The sequence below is a fragment of the Arvicanthis niloticus genome, chromosome 14 (genome assembly GCF_011762505.2).
Source record: "Arvicanthis niloticus isolate mArvNil1 chromosome 14, mArvNil1.pat.X, whole genome shotgun sequence".
NCBI classification, from domain to species: domain Eukaryota; kingdom Metazoa; phylum Chordata; class Mammalia; order Rodentia; family Muridae; genus Arvicanthis; species Arvicanthis niloticus.
The window spans coordinates 11,577,137-11,601,129 of NC_047671.1; the positions used below are offsets into that span (position 1 = coordinate 11,577,137).

Consider the following 23,993-nt stretch of genomic DNA (forward strand, 5'->3'; position numbering starts at 1 on the left):
AGACATTAAGGATTAAGAAGTATAATAAAAATCTATCATAAGATTCTAAAAGTATATAGAATTATAAAATCTCGGCCTTGCTAACAAACGTAGAAGTAGCGACCAACTAGTACTTTAGTGTCATGTATAATACTTTGCTGTTGTGTAAATGCAAGCGGTTTATGTAACCACACTATTCTACACCCTTGTTATATCAACTCATTCCACCCCATGGGTACTGCCATCACTCCCAATTTACAGATGAGGAAACTAAGGCACAGAAACAGTCGTCGAAGGACAACGTGCAGCTAGGATCTAGTTTAATACCCAGGCAGGTGTTGCAAAATTCTGTCTGTGAACCACCATCTCATACTCCCAGATAGGATGTGCCTCAGCTTGGGGTAGTCGTGGTGCTGAAACTTATTACTTTTCCATCTATCACGAGGTCCCTTAATCACAGGCTTGCTCTACGTGGTCCTTGGCAATCCATATTTCCCTTATATTTACCCCACGCTTCTGGCTTTGCTTCCTAGAGTACCTAGAATGTGACTCTGTATTGGTCTTTTCAGTGTCTGAAAAACAATCCAAGTCCTCAGGTATAAACGGGTTTGACTTCTGGGTCCTCACTGTGTATACTGAACTTCGGCATGGCTTTCTGCTGAGCGCGGCTCCACCACTCCAGGGTCTTCCAGGGACAACCACACTCTAAACCTGAGCCTATCCAAAAAGAAGTACTTCTTCCCACTTCCTGTGCATTGAATGCTGGGTCAAATAACGTAAGAGGTTTTGAAGTCATCGGGATTTTGCGTTTATAAACACTTGGCTGGCTGTCAAGCCTTCCGTGGTGGCATTACATTTTTCATGGGTAGTTTTCCAGAAAGTGCCTCTCCTTGCCTTAAAACACAAAGTTTTCTCTTTTTAAGTTTTGCCTTGTTCTAGAGCTAAGTGCAGCAAGGGCTTAGAAGCACTGTTGAGACCTAAACCCAAGAAGCTGAAAAAAATCAAAGCCCTGCCTTTACAGGAAGGCCTGGCTCCGGGGGCAAGCCAATAGCAAAAGGAAACAGAAAGAGAGGCTGAACCTCATTGTCAAAGGTCAGCCATTTGACAGACAAAAAGGACAGAGCCCCTGTCCACTGTCAGCCACAGGCACAACATGGCTCAACCTAAGAAAGAGGCCTCGGCTTATGTGCAAGGGCAGTTTTCTCAGTGCTGTGGCCACCCGTGTGGTATGGGTCACAGAGAAAAGATCCCAGACTGCGCACAGAAAATGGTTGAACACAATTCTGGGTACCCTGAAGCCCAAGCTCACTCTCTCAGCTACCCAGAACTCCACTGCTCTTGACAACTGGCAAATTCTCCCCCTGACACCATCCACATCTGAATCTGGAAGAATCCCTTTTATTTTTACCCTGAAAGAGAAGAGTGGATGAGGTGCTTCTTCTCATATACAGCCTGTGGGTACCTCAGGATTATGAAAGAGAGGCAGGTGCTCTGTAAATTTCCACTGTCCACCTGACTGCCCTTCACCTCAGGTGTCTGCAGTAGCCTGGCAGAGCAGCGTGGAGCAGCGGCAGTACACAGTTCACTAAAATATGGATCCCTGCAGGTGGAAGAGCTTTACTCTAAACACAGGCTCTATCCAAGGACACTGTCCCCAAATTCCCCTCATTCTTGACTACTTGGGCTTACAACTTGTGTTGTAGTTGGAGAGGTGGAAGTTGGATTCCACATTCTACATTTCTCAGACATCACCATGTCCTTGGACACCTGCTAAGACTTCCAGCCCACATCTTCTGGGTCCTTAAACATAAGATTGGGCCCCAGACCCCACCGCCACTATTCCTTCCATATGCTTGTAGCAAAGTTTGTTATTAAAGGCCACCCACCAGAAAACAAGAGATTCCAACATTTGAAAGTTCTCTGGGAGTCAAACACTGCTCCCTAAAGAAATCAGACATATTCTAAAATCGAATTCTATCAATAGCCACAGAGTTCTAAAAAGAACAAAGCAATTGGCTGCCAACATCTAAAGCAAGCAGATGGTGAATCCAGTAGGCCTCAAACTTCCACAGGTGACACTTAGGTACAGCCAGGGAAGCACACTGGTGTCTTCAGATTCCCTGTGGAGAAGCCAGGCTAGGTTTGTTGTTGAAAGCTCCCCAGGGGTTCCAGTGAACAGAAAGTCTGAGAATCACTAATCAAACATTATATAGTTATTAAACATGTGTTTATGCTCATCCACAAAGGGCTCTCACATGATCTGCTAATATAGAAAAGAACTACAGAATTTTTTTCTAAATTGTGAATTTTTATTTATTTTTCTTTGTCTTCTTTTTTCTTTTTTTTTTAAATAGATTTTTTTCTCACACGATGTGTCCTGATTATGGTTTCCCCTCCCTCTACTCCTCCCAGTTCCTTCTCATGAACGCCACCCCATCCAGATCCACTCCCTTTCTGCCTCTCACTAGAAAGCAAACAGCCTTCTAGGGGATAATAATAAATAAATTATCAGATAAAACAAAAACTAACACATCAGAATGGGACAAAACAATCAGAAGGAAAAAAACTCAAGATAAGGCACAGGAGTCAGAGACCCAGCCATTCACACACCCGGGAGTCCCGTAAAAAGACTGAAGTGGAGGCCATAGTCTGTACATAGAAGACCTGGTGTAGATCCATGCAAGCCCTGTGCATGTGGCCTCCGTCTCTGTGAGTCCATATGGGCTTTGATCAGTTGATTTAGAGGACCTTGTTCTCTTCCTTACATCTCTTCAAGCCCTTATACTTTCTGCCTCCTCTTCTGTAGGGTCCCCTGAGCCATGAGGGGAGGGATTTGATGGAGACATCACATTTAGGGCTTAGAGTTCCACAGTCTCTCAGGCTATGCATATTGTCTGGGTCTCTGTTCGTGCCCATTTGCTGCCGGAGGATGCTTCTCTGATGATGGATAAACAAGTCACTGATCTATCAGTCTAGCAGAATGTCATTAGGAGTCATTCGATTGCTACTTTTTTTTTTTTTAAGAACAGTAGTATTTGGTTTTACCCTAAGTGCCTGGGCCATCAATTCTCAGGCTCATGGTCACCCAGTCAGTGTTGGGTATGGGTTCCAAGTCAAACCAGATATTGGTTGGTTAGTCCCACACGTGTGTGATATCATTGCACTAACAGATCTTGCAGGCAGGACACCATTTGTAGACCAAAGGGTTTGTGGATTGGTTGGTGCCTATGTTTCTCTTTTGGTAGTGTGCAGAGTACCTTTCTGTAGCAAAGACACTAGAATGTAAGGATAAAGGCCGTCTGTAGGCACCAGCTCAACTCTCACATATGCAATGGGTTGTGTAGTTGTTGTCTTCAGCAATGTGACCTTGCTGTCAGTTTGTAAAGAGCAAGCTGTGGTCTTGGCAGCAGCCAAGTGTGTTTTGGGGTTGTTTGAAGGTTGCCATGGACTCTTTTGACCAACAGTCCAATTAGACGTAACCTAATCCCGATACTGGAAGTTTTATTTGGTGACAAGAAATGGCCAATTGGGAGTTTAATCTCTCCCCCTTATTTGACAATCTCATTTAGACCACCTTCAAATATGTATATATTTAGAAATTTTCTACTCTACTAGGTTTCCATACAGCTCTAGCTGTCACTATAACTACGGAATTATTTTAGTTGTTTAGATTTGTTAGATGTATTATTAGATGTATATGTACCATGTAGATGTCTAGTGCCTGTGGAATTCGGAAGAGGATATTGGGTCCTGTGGAATAGGAGTTACAAATGATTGTGAACCGCCCTCTGAATATTGGAAACAAAACCCAGGTCCTCTGCAAGAGCAACAAATGCTCCTAACTGTTGAGCCATCTCTCCAGCACCCTAGGACTATAGAATTTTTTTCAACATAATATGTATTGGTTATTGGGGAATTTCACGTCATGCACCCGATCACATTCGCTTCCCAGTTTTTTCAGGTCCAAGACCTGATTGTGACCTCTCGCCCCACCCCAAGAAGAAGAAGAGGAGGAGGAGACACAAGTCCAATTTCTGTTGCCCAATTTGGATTATAGCATTTTAAAGCTGGAAGGTCATTAGCTAGGCCAAGCTCCCTCAATGAGGACAAGTCAACAGTGTCTTGATGCAAAGACAGGAAGGGTAACAAAGACTTTTAGACTAGGAGTTACTTTCAATCATTTATCAAATCGTCCATGAAAACAACCTAAAATATTTACAATATTCCTAGAACATTTCAGGGAGTCTTTAGGAAATACCTTGGTGCCTTATACCCGAGTGGGAATCTAGGAAGGAGGTACATTCTGGCCCCTCAAAGTTTCTCCTCTCAGAGTAAAAGCCATGTGTTCCCCAGAAGTGCTCATACCCAGTGCCGTGTTAGAAGCTGAACCTGACTGTGTGATGGACACTGGATGCCTGATCCGTGGTGGAATGAGGAACTATTTGTTCCGGACTGTGCCTACCCCTCTTCTCTCTCACGGTGAAGGGCACAGTCATCCTCCTGTTCCCCTTCATTACCCACTGGCCTGGTGTTGGCCCTGCTGTCTGGATTTTGTATGATCTGCCTAGTTGACCTCCATTCTGTTGACTTTGCAGCTGTTACAAACCATCCCTGTTGGGGTCGGCCAGGTCTACGGCTGTGACAACCCTTGGACAGGTGGCGTGATCCTGGTGGCTCTGTTTATCTCCTCCCCGCTCATCTGTTTGCATGCAGCCATAGGGTCGATCGTGGGGCTGCTAGCAGGTGAGACAGAACCCCAGCTCCATGGGCGGGGGCAATCTTTAGGACCATTTTCCTCATTCCATTTCTCCCCAGCACCCAGAAACCATTCCAGACTTGTCTTCACTAGAGTTTCAAATGTCGTCAGGGGGAGAAAAATCTATTTTCCCCTTCCTTGAGCCTCCTCCAAAGAGAGCAGATTTAAGTAACAGAACATGTGGAGAAATGCAAGGGCCCTTACTGTGGAGCCCAGCAGTGCAGGGAGTTGGAAGCTGGAGCAGTGATGGCTCAAGCTGGGTACATGTGGTCCAGCACTTGGAAGTGTTAAGCAAGCTAAAAGGAAAGGTTTCCTAAAATTGGATCATCATTTCCCAAGTGTAACTTCAAATTCCTACACATATGTATATGTATGTACACACACTTATATATGGATATGTTCTTTTCCACAATAGAGTCAGAAAACAGGGTAGGGGACCCTGGGAGTAGGAGACTATTTTTTGAATTAATCTAATGTTTTGCAAAGACTTTTTATGAAACATAACTTTCCAAAAAATAATTGTAACTGGAAATAATTTTGAATTCACCAACACCTTATGACAATAATGCAAGAGGCACTGATTCTTTATCCATATTTACCTACTGTTTACACATGCCCCCAAGGCTCTGACATCCCGTTCTCGGCATCTATCTATGTGTGTCTGGGTGTATTTTTTTCCTCAAGCATCTGAAACAGAATTGAAATGATTGACAATGCAGGTGCTTGGGGTGAAGGAGGGTAGTGTCCTTCCTTCCTAGGCTGCTCCTTAACCCAGACGTCATCATACACACACACACACACACACACACACACACACACACACACACACACGGACTTGCACGCTTGCACATATACACTCACACTGTGTGAATCCAGGACTTTCTCACTGTTTGGTTCCTATGATCATGTGATATTTACAGAGGCCCATCTGATACACAGAGCTGGAGGGACATGGTGAATGAGGGGACAGAGGTCACCTTGAGGCTTGGCAGCAGCCATGGGAAGGCCTTTCCTCTGTGGTCTAAAATTACCCAGAAACACCACACCTTCTCTCGTAGCACTGACTGTAGCCACTCCCTTTGAGACGATCTACATGGGCCTCTGGAGCTACAACTGTGTCCTCTCCTGTGTTGCAATTGGAGGCATGTTCTATGCACTCACCTGGCAGACACACCTGCTGTCACTTGTCTGTGGTAAGTCTTTTAAGGAAGTAGCAACAAAGCCCCTCTGGCTGGCCTTTTGTTAGTTCTATGCTAATTCATTATCAAAATCAGTGGGGACAAGATGAGGACACACACATACACACATGCACGTGCGCGCACGCTATCAAAGTGAGGACTATGGAGGACTTCTATCTCTCTCTCTACCCTATGAGAAACCGTGATGAATGGTCGAAAGGATAAAGGATGAGTAACCTTTAACCTCTGCCCTCAGTGAGTGCATGGTGGTGGGAGGAATACCTGAAAAGTAAAGAATCAGGTCAGGTAATGGCTGGTGTTGAACACTAAGGCTGGTGAAAAACCAGCTCTGGGTCCAGGCTCCTGTTTTGCTAGGGCAGCAGCTGAAGAAGACAGGCTCTGGGAAGCTGACTCTACCGGTCTTGTTCCCCACAGCCCTGTTCTGTGCATACATGGGAGCGGCCCTCACCAATATGATGGCAGTGGTAAGTCCAGACTGTCTGAACACTAACCTAAGGTCTCCCTCCCCTAGCAGAGCTTCCAGGCACTCAGGGTCTTATAGAAGACTGAGGAAGGGTGTAGGGTAATACAATCCTGTCCTTTACCCAATGTGTGTGTGTCAAGATTTATTCATGATTTATCCAAAAAAAATTTGAACATGGAGTTCTAGGGTGTGGGGGAAATGTGTGTGTGTGCACATATGTTGAAGGACAATCATGGAGAACAGGGATGGACAGATGGCTCTTTAGGTCTGGGTGTAAGACCCACTCAGGCCCAGCATTAAAACATTTGAAGTGTACCCAAAGAGAACAACACCTTGATTTCTTCTGACACGCTGAATCTAGGCCTACTAATACCTTCACCTGGCAGAAGGCAGGGCTCTCCATTCTCAATCTCTCTCACATCCTCCTCCCCAGGTTTCTGGCTCAAGACAGGAGCCTAGCAACATCCTTCCATTTCTGGTTTCCATTTGCAGGTTGGCGTGCCACCAGGCACCTGGGCCTTCTGTCTCTCCACCCTTACCTTCCTCCTCCTCACAAGCAACAACCCTGGCATCTACAAGCTTCCACTCAGCAAAGTCACCTACCCAGAGGCCAACCGCATCTACTTCCTGACAATGAGACGCAGTGAAGAGGAGAAGGCCCCCAATGGTGACTAGCTCAGCACCAAGCAAAAATGTTCTTCTTGCCTGCATCCGTATGGCCTCAACTCTGGGCCAACCAACCCAGCACTTGCTTTCCTTGCCTCTCCCTGCACCAGAATCAAATCAAACCCACCTGTTCCTCCCTAACCCTGAGGCTGATTCATTCCCTTCTGCCCAAGACCTTTATAACTACTTATTGTAGCATTAAAGGAAGCTGGTACGCCCTTGCTGGAACTGGAAGTGAGGAGTCTGATTTACATGTTGCCGGTGTGAAACAGAACCGTTCCTTAGTCTTTTGAGAAAAGGGTTCAGAGATGTTAGTGATGCCTCTACATAGAGGATGCTGTAGCACTGACCGGGCTGAGTGGCTCCTAGGTGGATAAGGAGTAGAGACATGTGAGAACATGTAGTAAGAAAGAAATGCAACCTGGTTTAGTGCCAGGGAGTGATGGGCACAAGGAGCTTCCCACAGGAGAGGGCTTTGGCAGTGATGAAAAACTGAAGTATGGGAAGCTGGAGCCCTGGAAATATTAATAAAGAATCTAGAACCTTCGAGCTTCCCTTTCCAGTAGCAGCTGAACGGCTTTTCCCAGCACTTGGCCCATTTCTCCGTTATGTAAAAACAAGTGCCTAATCGCTAATCATAGCATGCTTGTCTCTCCCAGTCCGAGACACGCAAGCCTTTACAGCCCTCCCCCTTCCCCTCCCCAATGCCCACTTCTAAACTGCGGGTGCTTCCCTAGCCCAGGTGTTTGGAGCTGTTTATCATTCTTCCTTTGTCAAGAATCCATACTCAGCCCCACCTCTCGCCTTGTCCTCGCGCCTGTCCGTCTGAGGTCACCGTTAGTTAGCACAGAGCACTGGCTGCTGACCATCCTTTGCTCCTCCTTCCTCACCCTGTTTTCGAGCTCCGTGCTCACCCACACGTGGCTTCTTTAGAACTCTTCCTTAAGGATCTGCTTCAAGTAAGACCTGAACTAATGCTGGTGTTATGTTTTCCAACTCTGTGTGTAGCCACAAAGTCTTGTCCCCGGCCAATGAATGGCTCTTAGCAGGTCAGGGAGTGCCCAGGTGGCCATAAATGCTGTCTCTTCATTCCCTATCTCTAGTTCAAATAAGAAACATGATTATTTTTTCTTTTATATGCAATCATCCTTTCTAGATGTCCACGTTGTTTCTAAAGTTGAGCCTAGTGCCCGTTCTCTTCGACCTGCCTTTCAACACATAAATCGAAGCCTTTGCTCCACTCAGACATTTTGCTCTGACATTGGCATAACCAGCAGTTTTCTCCCCTCTTTCTTCCTCTGACCCTGGAGTCTCTCTCCACCCACCTCAGGCCTCTGTGACCTCTGTTCTAAGTGGCTTGCCTTCTCCTTCACAGTTTTCACCATTTATCTTTTTGCTTTGAGGTATTTTATGGGTCCTTTCAGCAACTCGGCAGACGCATTTGATTTGGGGGTTCAGAAATCATAGTTTGGGTTCTATAGAACCTTTGGGGTAGGCCTGCAATCAAATCACTGTGTCTGCACATAATCCTTCCCATCTGTTTCCTCTTGTCTTTGAAAGCTATGTGACCCCCAACTTCATCCATCCTGTCCCGTCTCATCTGGGCTCTCATGTTGGTAACCATGTAGCATCTGCCAGTGCGCAGAGCCTGAGAATTCTGCCTGTACACTGACCATATTTGTTCATTCACCCAGAAGATTCCTTTATGTGGAACTATTAATATGTTACTCAACCCAGGGCTTGACAATAAACCAGGAAAGAATCAGACCCAACCCTGCCTTCAAGGAATTTATTTTACGGTGATTTGCCTGGCCAGCTGAAAAGTCTCACCTCAGACGAGGATGCTGGCCAGACAGCCTGAGCTCGGATTAGCCCACAGCACCAGTTTTTGTATCGAGGAGTTACCTGGTTGGGTTGGTCTTCTGTTCAGGAATTGTCTCAGGTATGATTTTTTTAAGATCTCCAGGGAATTTTCTATGTCCCTTCTCCTTCCACCCCCATAGCTTCCCGTAGCTGCTACCCAAGCATTCCCAGCCTTCTCTTCGATTTAACATTTGGAACCTGTTAAAATATAAACAGCCCTGGGCTAGTAATGGAGTAAGCATGGTCAGTCACTCGCATCTTAGGTGGCAGGCGTCATTTATGAGAATAGGTTTGATTCTATGAGGAAGAAAGTACCAAGAAACACAAGCAGCATATTCAGAACCTGTCTGTGATGGAAAGGGGCCGAGATGTGGCCAAGCAGGGTAAATAGAGTGAAGGGTCCTCACCCTGCTGGAAATGATGGTGGTATGCCATGGAAAGAAAACTGGGTGGAGCTTAGCTATCTGCAGCGGATGGCTCAGAAGCACAGCACAGAGGTGATAGCTGGTTGAGTCAGTGAAGAGAGTCTCTTTGTGACAGTTGTCCAAGCAATGGTAGCCTCTTAGACTGTTTCTCATGAAGGCAACACTGAAGCAACTGAAGACCTGTTGGGGCACTTTGTTTAGTGGGCAGAGGGCTAGACCAGGTGACCACTGTAGCGTCCCTCTCTAAACTCAAAAAGTATCCATGATTCTGTGACCCTGGGTCTGCACTGAAGAATAAAGAGGAAATATCACTAACAGTGGCAGAATATCAGAACATAGAGGCAGAAGTCACTAAAAATATACCATATTGCTTTGCAGATTTTTACAGAGTTTGACCAGTCAGCCATCTGGTCAGTTTACCAAGATTCTTCTGCTGGTTACTTGAGAGTATCACTCACCTGGCTTTCCCTAAGCCTGCCCCTCCCTATATCTCTTCCCTCTGAATGCTCTTCCTCTCTTTGGCCCTCTAAGATCCAGCCACTATTTGGTCTTCTCGGACTGCATTTGTGACTATATCCACCCAGTGTCCCCCCGTATGCCAGTGTGCATCCTGTGAGATGCTGAGCCTTTGTTACCTCAAATTTCAAAAGCTGTGAGGTACTTGGGACATTCTCATCTAAAACCAAGTGGGAGTGGCGGTTTCCGCAGGGACCAGGAGTTCCAGCAAACCACACAGTCTTATTTGAAAACTCCTTTAAAAGTATCCACATTATATGTGGGGGGGGGCATTTTTTTTCTGCCTCTAGCCATTCCAAGAAGATAGAGGAATCCATAGGGACCCATTCTGCCTGGAGCGGATTTAGAAATTCTAGGACCTTAAAAAATGAGGTGGGAGGGAGAACAGCAAGTCCCCTGGAAGTAACCCTTTATGGATGATAACTCCAAGCCTCCAGCCTCCTTACAGTCAGGAGTGGAGGTGGGCTTCAGGAACAAAAGGAAACCAAGGAGACACACTCTGGAGTACAAGTGACTTGAACTTAAATTTACTCAACAAATAGTACAGCCCCTTTTCCCAAAGAATCTGACTACTGCATAGGCCCTGGTATTAATTTCACCATCCTCCTTCTTCTTCAAATATAAAAATGCAGAGTTGAAGGAAGCCAGAGTGTTCTGAAGAAAACTTCCTTTTGAAGTGACTTCTGATTAAGCCCTCAAGGCCTAAAGAGACTGTAGGCCTCCAGGCGCCCTTGGTAGAGGGCTCCAGCATTGGAGCTGGCTCGCCCTAAATATATCATGTGGATAACATTGTGTGAGTGAGGGGTGCCATATTACACCATGGGTCTGGTTAGTGTGACCAGTGTGTGACATTCCTGGATGACTCTTTGTGGTGACTTCACGGGTGACTCTTCTCTTTCCAGCTTGGTAGCATGTTATTGTTCGCAATCATCATGTCCACACTATGTCTGAGCGAACCAGTATGGATGCTCAAAAAGCAGGACTGAGCTCACTATGGACAGTTTAAGAGCCCTAGAGGAGCCAGAGCAAGAGTGCAAAGGGCATCTAAGATGGAGCTGAGAGACTAGACAGCCAGGGGAAAGGACAGTGGGGGGCTTGGGTATGAAGGGCATTCTGTCATGGACCCTGAAAGGGTCTAAGGTATGGAATTCGTCTGCTCTCAACCAGCTCCCAACCTGTCCCTGGAATGTAGGGGCACCTGAGCTCTTCCCGCCCCTCTTGTTTGCTTTTCATCCTCTTTGATCAATGTCCTTCTTTGGGAGTCCCAAACACCTGGTGTAGGAAGGGAACCTTTGACGTCAGCAGGAGAGTTTGTCTGCTCAAGTGGAGCTAATGTCCTCGGTGTGAGGTATCATTCTGATTCTGGAAAGGATGCCACCTTCCACCCCTAAGCGTATGCTGGGGGCAGTATGTGAGTGTGAGGTTGATGACCCATAATATTCTTGAAGTCAAGCAAAGCATGTTTTGCTAGCCCCCTCCAACACAGGTCAGCCTACCAGACCCACGGCTTCATGGGACCAGTGAGAGCCAGCCTCCCTAATATATAGACCTCGGGGTGTATTTTAGCTACAATGGTTAGGCCATGCCCTTCTTAACCTGAGAGAGCCCTGGTGAGCTACCAGGAGACCCTGGTCAACAAGAGTTAGGGGGAAAGGTCTGAAATTTTTCCACAGAAAGCCCACATTTAGTGTTAGGTTGTGCAAAACTTTCCATTGAGACACCAGTGGCAAGCACTAGTCCCCAGCCTATGCCCTGCCTGTTGGGGAATTAAGTGCACTTACTGAGGTTGGAAGCCAAATTGGTCCCCCAAGGAGACAACGCTTAGGTAATCGCTTCAAGACAAATACTGGAGCTAGAATTCTAATGAGAAGTGGGAAACAGCAAGCCTAAGAGACAACAAGGAAGCAGCTAGACAGTTGTCAGGACAGCCCTGTCAGGGAAGTTCCCTGATTCAGCTGGTGGAGAGACCATGACAGCTAGAATACATCTTCCTTGAGTGCTTTAGGAAGCATCTTTGGTCAAGGAGGCCAGAGTACAGAAGGGCTGCCGAGGGATGCTTGTTTTTCCTCCATTGGCAGACCTGTGGCAGGCATGGGTTCAGGGGTAGAACTTAGTGGATTCACAGAAAGTTGTCAGGAGGAAGGGCTAGAAGATGCAAGGCAGTGAGGAGGTTCGGGCATAGACTTTACAGCGCCTGGAGCTGAGGACAACAAACTTTGGAAAGAAGCTTCTTCTCAAGTCTGATGATCTAGATTTCTCCAGTCCTAGCAGGGAATCAAAAGAAGCCCAGGTAAGAGACACCGGGGGGAACCAAGTAGATGCCAACCTATAGGACCATCTGCCTTTTCAAAAGGAAACTCTTCTTTCTCCTACTGAACTGTATCATGGGATGGGAAACCTATTGAGAACACTAGCAAAAAAAATCTAGATCTTGAAAGTTTAAAGCTGAAAGGTTCTTAAATATTTATAGTTCAAATCTCTTATTTTATAGATGAAGAACCTTGGCTAGTCCAGAGACTTACCCCAATGATAAATGAACAGGGGCTGAAGTTTAGGTGCACAAATTGGCCACCTGAGCTGGCCTGTCTTGCTCACCATGTGATAGAACCAGGGTAACAAATCAGCCCCAGGTCCCCTTTCCCACCTCTCCTAACCACTGTGTGAGCCTAGTATGGTTTGTCATCCTTCCCATGCATCTTCTGATATCCAAGAGTCTTCAGGGAAACACTGTGTTGAAATGAGCCTCTGGGATCAAACTTCTGGCTAATGAGATTGAGTCAAATACCTTCTCCCAGGAAGTCATTACCTGCCCCAGGCTTGGCCTATCTCTGTGTGTCCTGTTACCCTCTGTAGACATGCCAATAGAACTGGTTCATCCTGCCCCAGGTGTGTCCACACATCCCAGCTCCTCAGCACTCTACTTCCTTGATGCTCTCATATATACCGATTTCAATATCATACACTTATTCCATATAGCTGCAGAAAGGGGTATTTCTGGATGACAGAGACCATAAGGGGGCATTATTCCTTCATATAGAAGTGTAGAAGTTATCTTATTAGACCACAGACAGTCTAACAAAATATGCAATCTGCCCCAAGACCAATGCATGGGGTTAAAAGTATTTATTATACAAGAACTAAGGGGTGTGTGTGCGTGTGTGTGTGTGTGTGTGTGCGTGCGTGCGTGCGTGTGTGTGTGTGTGTGTGTGTGTGTCTGTGTGTCTGTGTGTCTGTGTGTCTGTGTCTGTGTATATGTGTGTGTACATGCATCTGGATGCACATGTATGCATGTGTGGAGAGCTAAAGTTGACATTGGGTGACAATTATTCTATATTTATGGAGGTTGGGTCCCTCACTGAACCCAGGCATCACCAGTTGTAGCCAGTGTGCTAGCCAGCTTGCCCTGGTCCCCTGTCTCTGCCTCCCAGGTGCTGGAAGTACAAGGCTCCCACACCTGCCTGTGAGTCTAGGAATCCAAATTTTAATCTTCATGCTTATGCCATGAGTGCTTTAACCACTGGGCCAGCTTCCCAGATCCAACATAAAAGTTTTACTACAAAGTTTTAAAAGTTTTAAAACACAGTGAATACATTCTCAGAGAAAGAGAATTGCCTCCCTGAGAGAGAATGGAGTGCTTTAATATCAGGTAAGAAAAGTGACTAGGATGTACCCCGTGGGCCATTTGTATTGGATCATATTTGGGTAGACAGGAAGTAGGTGACTGTGTCATGGTAAACAGTAAATTTTATAACTCCATTCACCCTTCCGGGGATTATCCATCTGAGGTGAGGTACCAGAGGTCATTGGGAATTGAGCTATCATTGTTTTTGTATGACTTTGCAATTCACTGTGTCAAGCTTGAAGCTGTTAGAATCTGGTTGTGAGAGTAAGGAAGTTTTAGTTTTATTTGGAGCGCGCGCGCGCACACACACACACACACACACACACACACCCTACCCTTTTTTTCTTTTCTTTTTTTTTTTTTTTTTTGTTTGTTTCTAGATCTGCCCTGGCAGATAAACAGGGTCAAATTATTGACAAAGGGCGAAGATCTCTTTCTTCTGGAACTATTTAGGAGCTGAGAAAGAGCAGCAAGGGAGCCTTGGTTGGCATTGCTGTTCTGTCACAGAATTGTAGGAGCGTAAGACACAAGGTTTAAGTCTCATCATGAGCAGGGTGATTTCACAGAAAGTTGAAGGCTAGGCTGGGATGTCACTTGGAGGTCTAGAGGGTACCAATGTCAATAGCTATCCCAGAGACAAAGTCATCTAGATCTTAATGGCTTATAATCTAGATGATACCAGTTCTACCAGAATGTGAAATAAGGAGGGTCCATGGTACAAAGTAGGATTAAGACCGGGGGCCATGGATAGTAATAAAAGAATAATAAAGCTTATGGTGCTTCCAAGAGGCTAGAGTGATTTGAGGAAGACAGATGGGAAGTTTAAGAGTGATTATGAACATAATTCAGAACCCTGTGCCCAGTATAAGGCTCAGTGACGATGAGGTAACAGGAGTGACAATTCCAGACATGAGCTAGGTCAGTTAATAAGTTGGATTCTAGAGGTATCTGAAGGTAGGTCTCACCTGGAGCTAGGTGGAAAGGGAGCCATCTCCAGGTGGCTAACAGGGGCAGGTTGTTTGAATCTGGAGGGGTAGAAGAACAATCTTAACTCAGAGTGGGTGAATCAGCAGCCACAGGCCTTGTAACTTGGTTACAGTTGAAGATATTAGGAGGACATGATAGGGTCGAGTTCAGACAGATTCAGATAGCCTTTTTATCCTGTGGGAGGTTAAAAGATGGACCCAGTCTCCCAAGTTAATGTGACAAGGTGATCCTGGAAATATGCTTGAGGCAGTACTTGTCCTGGGTCTTGGAGACAGCCTTGATTGTCTGTCTTTGGTGATATTAACACAGTGATGGAGGTCATGACCCTCTGGATCTATTATGAGGGCCATTGAGAGGAAGAACCTGCCATAAACGTTAGAGTAGCCCTTTGACCTTCCCAAAAGACGGAGAATAAGAGGCTACATAAATAATAATTAATTTTGAGAGCCTCACTCATTCCCCAACTGATATTGGAAATGAAAGTCAGCCCAGACTGCAGGGACCAAGTGAACTCAGAGTGAACCCACTGCGTTCCATGATAGCTGTGCAGCTCTGGGGCCCTTTCTACTTCTGTGAGGAGTTCCCCATCCACCCAGTTAAGATGTGCCATGGAGCTGGTAGATATTTCAGTCCCTCGGGTGAGGAAGGACGTCAGTGAAGTCTGTTTGCCAGTCTCCCAGCATAGTTCCCCGACTCTGGACAGGCTGTAAAAGAAGATGGAGCCTTCTAGCTCCTCTGGGATTTCCCTGACAAGTGGGACAAACTTTGGAAATAGACGACGTGAAGAATGTCTGTCTGTGAGAGAAGGCCCAATTAGAATTTGGAGGGCTTTAACCCTCAGATGTGTGGCCCTATGGTAATTGTTAAGTCTTTTCCATTAGGGGGATTGAGGGAGCCCCAGCTTGTTTTCTGGGATCTGTAACCATCCCCCTGGAGTGGCTGTAAAACCCTGGTCTAAAGCCTGTTGAGTCTATTGAGGTGACATATTGAAAGGGAAGAAAGAATACTGAGACCCAAGACAGGCTTAAGCAGAAGCTGATTCTCCTGCTTGGCTTTTTAATCAGCTCAGCTTTTACCCAGAGAAGTGTCAGTGTAGTCTCTATGATGGACCTTGCAATGTAATATACATATATATTTTTTGCCCATCTGCGTTGGAGGCCAGATCTCCAACAAGGATGTACAAGGCCCAAAACTTCAGGGCATGTTTAACCGGGTATTATCAGCAATGAGGATGTCTCTTTCTGGGCTGGAGAGATGGCTCAGCCGTTAAAGGCTAGGCTCACAACCAAAAATATAAGAAAGGATGTCTCTTTCTTTCTAGGTAGCTTCATGGCTGTGGGTGTCATGGTATGAGCAGGGCAAATCTGTATCAATATTTCTTCTGATTTCTAACCCTAAAAACTGTCAGGGTCTTTAAGAACTCTGTGGCAAGCTTGGGTGTTAGTGTGTGCAACTTCAAACACTAGGCAGGAACAAAAGAAGAATACTTTAAGAAGAATGTGTTGCCTGGTGTAGAGGTCCCCAGTAGAGACTGCAGGAATGGTCTTTAAGGCTCCAGATGATTCTGGACCATCATGGGACAGGGACAAGTAGAAGGGCCACAGATTATTTACAGTCCCAGAAACTTAGAAGAGCCTCAAGTAGGGATAATAGCTCTATCTGGGGAAGGAATGGGGCAACTAGGTAGATCATAAGGAATGGGTGGGAGATATTTGTTTATCATACAAGTTAAAGGAGATTTAAAAAAAAAAAAAAACCTAGCTGGTTGGAGGACAGGAAAGTGAAACTGGAGAAGATGGCCAGGGCTGAAATATTAGCCCCAGTATCAGAGAGGAATGTGATTTTTGTCCCTGCCATGTGTGGGGTTATTCAAGGATCATCCACAGACCTGGAGACGACTGGAGCTTGTACAGCCTCAGAGCTGAATATTCCTCAAAGGGAGGGTGAGTCTCCTTCCATGCCAGACGCCTCGTAGTCAAAGAAGAGAGTCGGGGGCATTTGTCTTTCTTTGGCTTTGATATTGTATTCAACAGGCCTCTACTCTGTTGATTGGACATGGCCTTGGGTGAGACCTGCATCTTGGTAGCCTTAGGCACTCTCAGATGAAATGTCCCAGCTAGCCACAAGAGCAGGAGAGTCTTTTGGCCTGAGCCTAGGTCCTGTTACTACTAGATGGAGCCCTAAGATTCTCTGAGATGGGCAGGGAGGAGACTGTCACCCGTATCGCCATCACATGCACCTGTCTCTTGTCCCTTTCTTCTTCTAGCTTGATCTTTTTGGTCAAAGGTCTTACCCCAGTTATTAAAGAACTTAAAGTCCATGTCCATGTCCTAATCACTAGAGGATGGAGTCTACGGGTCCCGATCTAGTGTTTGAAGCTTTGCACTCATACTTGAAGAGTCTTAGCTCATAAATCTACAGCCAGGATAGCTTGGTCCTCTGGACTCTCGGGATTAAGATTGGTTTACCTTCACCCAAGTTTCAGTTACTGTAGACTGAGGGCAGGGTGCTCAGAAGCCCCTGTGTTGTCATTTCCCATAGCTTACAGTTAACAATTGTAACCATGGTCCTTTCCAGGATGGCTATGTGGCTCAGAGGAAAGAGAACTTGCTATGCACACATGAGGATCTGAGTTCAGAGCAGCAGGACCTATGTAAAAGCCAGTATGATTGTGCATGCAAGTAACCCCAATACATAGTGGGAGGCAGGAACAAAGATGGGGCTTGCTAGTCAGCCAACCTGCCCACCCCCAAAATGGGAGCTCCAGGTTCACTGAAAGACCCTGTTTCAAGGGTATAAGGGAAAGTGATAGAGGGACACATACACACGTGTGTCCCCCCCTCTCTCAACACACACTCAGACAGACAGACACACACACACACTACACATTCAAACCTACCCATCCACACACATACACACATGCACCTCTCTCTCAAAACACATACAAGCACACACACACACATACCCATAAAAACACATTCAAATCAACCCATATACCTCTCTCTCTCTCTCTCTCTCTCTCTCTCTCTCTCTCTCTCTCTCTCTCTCTCTCCACATACAGGCACATACCCATTGATACACATTTAAACCCACCCATATACATACATGCATCTCTTTCTGTCTCTGTCTCTCCCTCTCTCCCTCTCTTTCTCTCTCTCATGCACACACACACACACACACACACACACACACACACACACACGTATTTTCATCTTTTTCAATAAATAAACAATTTTAGGTTTCATTCAGTCAGTCCTTCTCTTTCGTTCTCTACACTGGGACTCTGTGTCAGGCCCTAAAACAGAGCCTAACCAGGCTAGACTGTTTATAAGCATGAAACTCAGCTGTTCAGATGCTTCCTAGAGACAAAACATTGGACCTTTCTTCAGTCATGTGTGCATCATTAGGTCAGGGTGATATAGATAATCCTGCCAGGTTTGTCAAAGACCACAGTGAGGCTTTGAGCTCCTGGCTAAAAGACCCTAGCTTGGATTGTATCTGGGAAAAGTCAGATATGGAGAAGGAACTATATACTCAGAGGTGCCAGAGTTCCCATCAGCCACCCCATGGAGAAGGGTGTTCTCCATGGGAAGGGCTTGCTTTTAAATGCTCTGCTTCCTGTGTTCCGATCCCTGTACAGAGGGAGTGTGGGTACAGCTGCTGGGTGCTACCGGAAAAGAGAGGGAGCAGAACGAGGAGGAGAGGTCAGAGGAGACATCAGAAGCAGCTACTGAGCAGAGGTGTAGGCAGCAGACAAGCCAGCGGTTGAGCTAGCTAGTGTAAGAAAGCCTGGCTGCCCACTGGCCTCTCAGAGCAGGAAGTCTGGCTTGGAAGGAAGACTGCAGGTGCAAACGCCAACATCGGCCACACGTGGCTGCTCCCTCTGGCTTTGTGGTGGTGAGTGACAGACAAGAAACAGAGTGACAGGAGACAGGAATAAAGGTGTCCTCATCATATGTGTAAACTCATCCCAAACAAGTTGCCACTGTCCCCAAATCACATGTTGAGAGTGAGGGGGGAATCCCAAAAGGAAGAAAAGCCACCCCTCGCCCTTGAAGAGTGGCTAAAATGGACTCCTTAGCTCATACCTTAATGAGTGACAGCCATGTAGTCTCAGCCCAGAAGCCTTTGGATCTCACTGGAGAACAGCCCCAGACAGAGATTTCCAGGTGCCATGGGCCACTCTGCCAACCACCGTAAGCCTCCGTGTGAAGAAGCATAGATGAGGGAAGAGCTCCCTGGCTGAGCCACCAAAGTATCCAGCCAGGAAGGGGAAGCCCAGTGCTCAAGGGTGAAAGTGTTCACCAGACCAAACTGACAGACAAGTTTTTAGCAAAGAGCATACACTGTAGACTGGAACACAGCAGGCAAACTCCAAGAGACAGAACCGCTCCCCTAAGGGACGACGGGGCACTTTAATAGCAGTTAAGAGAAGTTATTTGGCCTTTCCTCATGGGTCATTTGTCTCGTGAGTCATATCTGAGTAGATAAGAGGCGGGTTGGTCATTATCTTGTTAGGTAGTAAATTTTATAATCTCGTTTGCTCTTCCTGAGACCGGCCATTTATGGAGAAGCTCCAATCGTTGTTAGAAGATAGGTTGTAATTGTTTATATAAAATATCACAAGTCCACTGGGTCTAGCTGCAGGTAGTTAGAGTCTTATTAGACAGTGAAGGACTTGGGTTTTTTTCTGCCCTATTGGGGTGGGGGGGTATTTCTATGCTGAAGAAAAGACACCTTGCAAGGCTTAACTATATCTATCTACCCATGGCCTCTGCCTCATGTCAACCACATACCTGGAAATACCCCTTCTCTCAAATATGTATAAAACCCACATCCTTCCATAATGGTAAGAAGAAAAATAATTTTGCCCTCAAGAGCCAAGTCTGGCTGATTGGTGTTAGATGGTTGAGTCATTGTGTTAAGGGTCCTGAGGCTGTATCTAGACTTACTGGTAAAGGTCTACAGTCAATTGTGAAAAGGGAGTATGGAAATATTGCCATAAGGGAAGGACCCACAACAGTGACCCAGGACAATTTGCTTCCAGTGGGGATGTTTATCTTTGTAACCTTGTGTTATTCTTTTTTGATAGATGAGAAATAATTTATGCATTCATTTAAAAGTCACATGCCCATTAATTTGATGTCAAATGTTCCAGCTATCTATAAAACGCCCCCACTGCAGGAATAAAATTCAAAACAAGATGTCAGTCAATTCCTAGCTTCGTAACTGACCCCCGTGTGGCCCAGGTAAGACCCTTCTCTCTGGGCCTCAGTTTCTTTCTGCCAATGCCTAGAGTCAAAGGTCCCTTGGTTATGGAAGAATTGATCATTCCAAGTAGTTTAATTGGGTTGGAAAATATTTATCAAATATATTTCACATGTGTTACAGCTATGACAACTAGTACTGTTCTACCATGAACTGAGGTGACATGTGCTTGTCATCTCAAGGCACAGAAGGCTAAGGCAGAAGGACTGTAAATTTAGGGCCAGCCCGAGCTAACACAACTCTGCCAACAGCCTAAACTCCAAAAACTGTAAATCAGAATACTTTGCGAACATGCAATCAGAATCCAGAGAATGGATGGATTCACGTGACCAAATAAGCCAAGGGAAGTATCATAGGAGGTATAGAGCACAAGCCAGACAAAGAGGGGTGAGCAGAACTTAGACACGGGAGGTGGAGGAAACACTGAGGGGAAGCAGTGACAAGCTAGTGTGCCATGGCAAAGCACGTGTTAGAAGAAAAAAAAATATGAGGCTGGATAATGACACTTGCCCTATTAAAGAATGTCTAGGAAGCAACGCAGAGGGGGTGGGGCACTATGGAGCTAGGCAGATTACTGAGTGCCAAAGTGAAAATTAAAATATAGTCTTACAGTGGGAATACAGAAGGGATTGGGAAAAGACACATCGAACTCAAGAAGACCAGCAGGGCTGACACACAGTTCTGGGGTGTAGAGCAGATGAAAAGAATGTCATTCTGAAGGAAGATCAGCCAAGAATTACCTAAGTTATAGCTGGCCTTTGACTCGCTCATCTCATTTACAAGATTGTCGTAAGATTTCATGAGTTTAAATGAGATATCAGCTCATTTATACTTACTAACATCTTCCTCTCGGCGTGAGATGAAAAGATCAAAAGAAATCAAAATTTAGGTGAGTCCATTGGCTAACTAATGAGCTGTATGAATGGAAAAAGAGAGATCGCGCTCAGAGCACCAGCTATTAACAGGATGCTCACTTATCTCGCGGTTACAGAGAACCATACCCCACATTCTTAAAAGATGGACCATTGGTTGATGCATTAAAAAGCCAGAGCCCCTTATAATAAAGCATTCTCATGAACTGGGTCCTCTTTACCCAGTCCGGGTCTCAGCCCACTGCCCAGTCCAGAAATATCAGGAAGATTTAAAAAGGAGTTTTCTTGAGAAAATGGAAGGAATAGGTAATCGAGCAATGGACTTTAGAATACCTAACGTAGGCTATCACACTCCGAAGCACAGTGGAACTGACAGAGCAAAAATAAAACACAGATAGGACGCAAGGATGAGGAAGCGAGTCTCAAACGCCAAACACAAGACAGAGGCGCTGGCTACTGGTGGCTCAGCTAACAGTGTGGCCATGGACAGGGCACGCCATTCCCGAAAGCTGAAGCTCCCAAACTGTAAAACGAGAGGACCAGACTGAAGAGTCTCAAGATTCTGATTTTTCTTTTCCAGTTCCAACATTCAAGGCCTTGCTATATATAGAATAATACCTGAAAACATTAACATCTGTTTACATGGCTTTGCTCTATACCCCCAGGTATTTACCCAGTGACTGTAAGTCACCACATGTGTGCACACACCATTGTTACAGCACTGCTTGCAATAGATACATTGTAAGTATCTATCAACAGAGGAATGAATACAGAAACTGTGATATGTATTTGCATATATATACACTTATCCTATGTATACACTGTATCATATATATACATACATACACACACATTTTGTCACAGTGAAGCATAATGTTGCTTACAGGAAAGTAGATGCAACTTCATATAATCATTCTAAGAAAATTACATCAGTTTCTGAAAGACAGATATTACACACACTCTCATTTGTTCCTAGACTTTATAGATCCACAAAAATCATATATGTACAGATGACATGAAAAAAGAAAAAGGAGCCATCGAGAAAACCAAAGTGAGTTTTGGAAGGCTGAGGCAGGAAGGAAAAGGGTTGTGGGGTCTAGGGAAGAGAATACGTTCAAAGCATGTTAAATGCATGAAAACAACCTTGCATGACCCAGTGTGATACAATGTTTAACGATAAGACGGGTCACCACTAAGAGTGCTTTCTGCTCCCCCAGAGGACCTGAGCTTGGTTCCCTGTACTCATGTGAGGTTCACAATTGCTCATAACTCCAGCTCCAGGTTATCTACTGCCCTCTCCTGACCTCCATGGCACACAGACACAAAGGCAACAAACATTCGCTATACAAAGAAATAACTTTAAAAAGAAAAGAAAAAAACCAATCATCTCAGCACTCAGAAACCTCCCCACCACACACACACTCACACACTCACACACACACACACACACACACACACGCACGGGGGGGAGGAGGGGGGTTTTGAGGGAGGGAGACAGAGAGACAGAGAATGATTTCTAGCAATGAAAAGTCATACCACAAAGCTCAACACAGGAAAACATCTGTCCAAATTATAACAAAGTGTAACCAGCAGTAAATAAGCAAGCACACATTGTTTATGATACAGTACTACAGAACCAGCCACTCTGGCATTCTGTCTAGAGAACAGCCCACAGTGCACTGGGCATGTCATCAGAGCGTGAGAGCCAGGGAGCTGGGGAAACGACAAGTGGTTCACGTTGGGGGGTTCAGATGCTCCGCACGATAGACATCGAGAGCTCCAATAGGCAGCATCAGTCCACCTGCAGGAGAAAGGAAAACTGGTTCAATCCTGAGGAGGGCAGTTTGTGGAGGGACACAGGCAAGACCACCACAGGCTGATTTTAGAGGCATGAGCCACTGTGGGCTGACTTTTTAAAAGACACACTAGATGAATTTTTCTCTTTGAAAAAATACCAAATTTGGCTTGAGATTTTTTTTTAAGAGGGGCTTTGGATCCCTCAAAGAAATTTCGATAAGCTAAAAGTTCTATTTCACAGTCAGTCTCTTCTACAAAATCTCTGTTACTGCCGATCATTTGATGTCTTTAGAGGCATGAGAACTCTGCCCCAGAAAGAATGTTTCTGAACAAATAATGAGAGCTCCAAACTGTTTTCCTTCTAAGACACCAGGAAGAAGGTGCCACTAAAGTTTTACCTTCTAAAACATGAAAGAGTTGTAGCTATCCTTGAGGGTATGGACCGTGTCCCTGGAATGGTCCTAAATAGCCTTTGAATGAACATGTGTGCATTGAAATGTTCACTACAGCGGGTTAGTGGAGAGGGAAGCAGCAGTTCTTAGACCAAGCTGTATACCCAGGAGTTACTCGCCTGCTGGCAGTGACACACAGGTTACCAAGGACAGAGCTTCCCAGCCACATGCCACAGAACATTTGCAGCTGGGCTGATGGGGCAAAAGCCAACGTCCCTCTACACAAACTGGGACGTGGTCATCAGGGACCCCTGGGCTCTGTTTACTACACCATGATGCTGGGGTGGAGATGGGGGAGGGCACATTTACTGAATAAAATTTAGTGTTGAGTTATAGCAGGCGAGGTCTCATCTCCAAGTAACCTGGGCTTTGTGATCAGATAGGATAGATCTTGATAATATCTAGAGATCAAATCACATCCTGTCAGAGGCCCATCTTCAGTGGCCTGTTTTCTTTCTTTTATTAACTGATTTCTTCAGCCACTTCTATAGGACTTCTGGATTCCTAGCAGGTTGGTCATCTATAGCCAAGCAGTGATATAGCCATCTGTAAACGACAGTTTGATCCAGATAATTGTGGAAATGATCACCTATCCCTTGTAACGTCCAAACCTCACACAGCTCAGCTATAACCTTTGTCAGTCAATAAAAACCTGTCACTTCTAGCTCAATATTCATAAAACTTTAACATGCAACATAAGACATATCATTTTTTAAGTTACTTCTGGGTTGTGGAGATGATTGCTTGTCATGCAAGCATGAGGACCTGAGTTTGAGCCTCAGCACCCATGTTAAAGGAAGCAGATACAGCGGCAGACTCCTATAATCCCAGCACTGGGGGGTGGGGCATGGACAGAGGCTCTCTCAGACTCTCTGGGCAGCCAGTCTAGTCAAATCAGCAAGCTACAGGTTCAGAGAGATACCCAGTCTTAAAAACTGTGGCAAAGAGTAATAAGGAAGAAACCCAGTGTCAACCCCTGGTCTCTACACACACACACCACACACACACACACACACACACACACACACACACATAAACACACGTACACACATGTGCACATAGACATGAGTACATACATATAAACACACAATTGTTACATACCCTGGTGTAGCCATTGTTTCTTTATGT

The 23,993-nt window shown here is 45.5% G+C and overlaps 1 protein-coding gene across 2 annotated transcripts in view; it reads left to right on the forward strand.

Moving 5' to 3' along the window:
• The window catches only part of Slc14a2 (solute carrier family 14 member 2), a 427,138-nt gene that overhangs the window by 381,101 nt on the left and 22,044 nt on the right, over positions 1 to 23,993 (forward strand). Inside the window, exons 9-12 of one of the 2 annotated variants that reach the window (XM_034518114.2) lie at positions 4,575 to 4,722; positions 5,794 to 5,928; positions 6,349 to 6,398; positions 6,890 to 7,064. In XM_034518114.2, the coding sequence (XP_034374005.1) occupies positions 4,575 to 4,722; positions 5,794 to 5,928; positions 6,349 to 6,398; positions 6,890 to 7,064 (508 nt within the window). Of the gene's footprint in view, positions 1 to 4,574; positions 4,723 to 5,793; positions 5,929 to 6,348; positions 6,399 to 6,889; positions 7,065 to 11,457; positions 12,158 to 23,993 lie in introns of those variants that run through there. The other variant, XM_076912388.1, reaches the window with a different exon arrangement.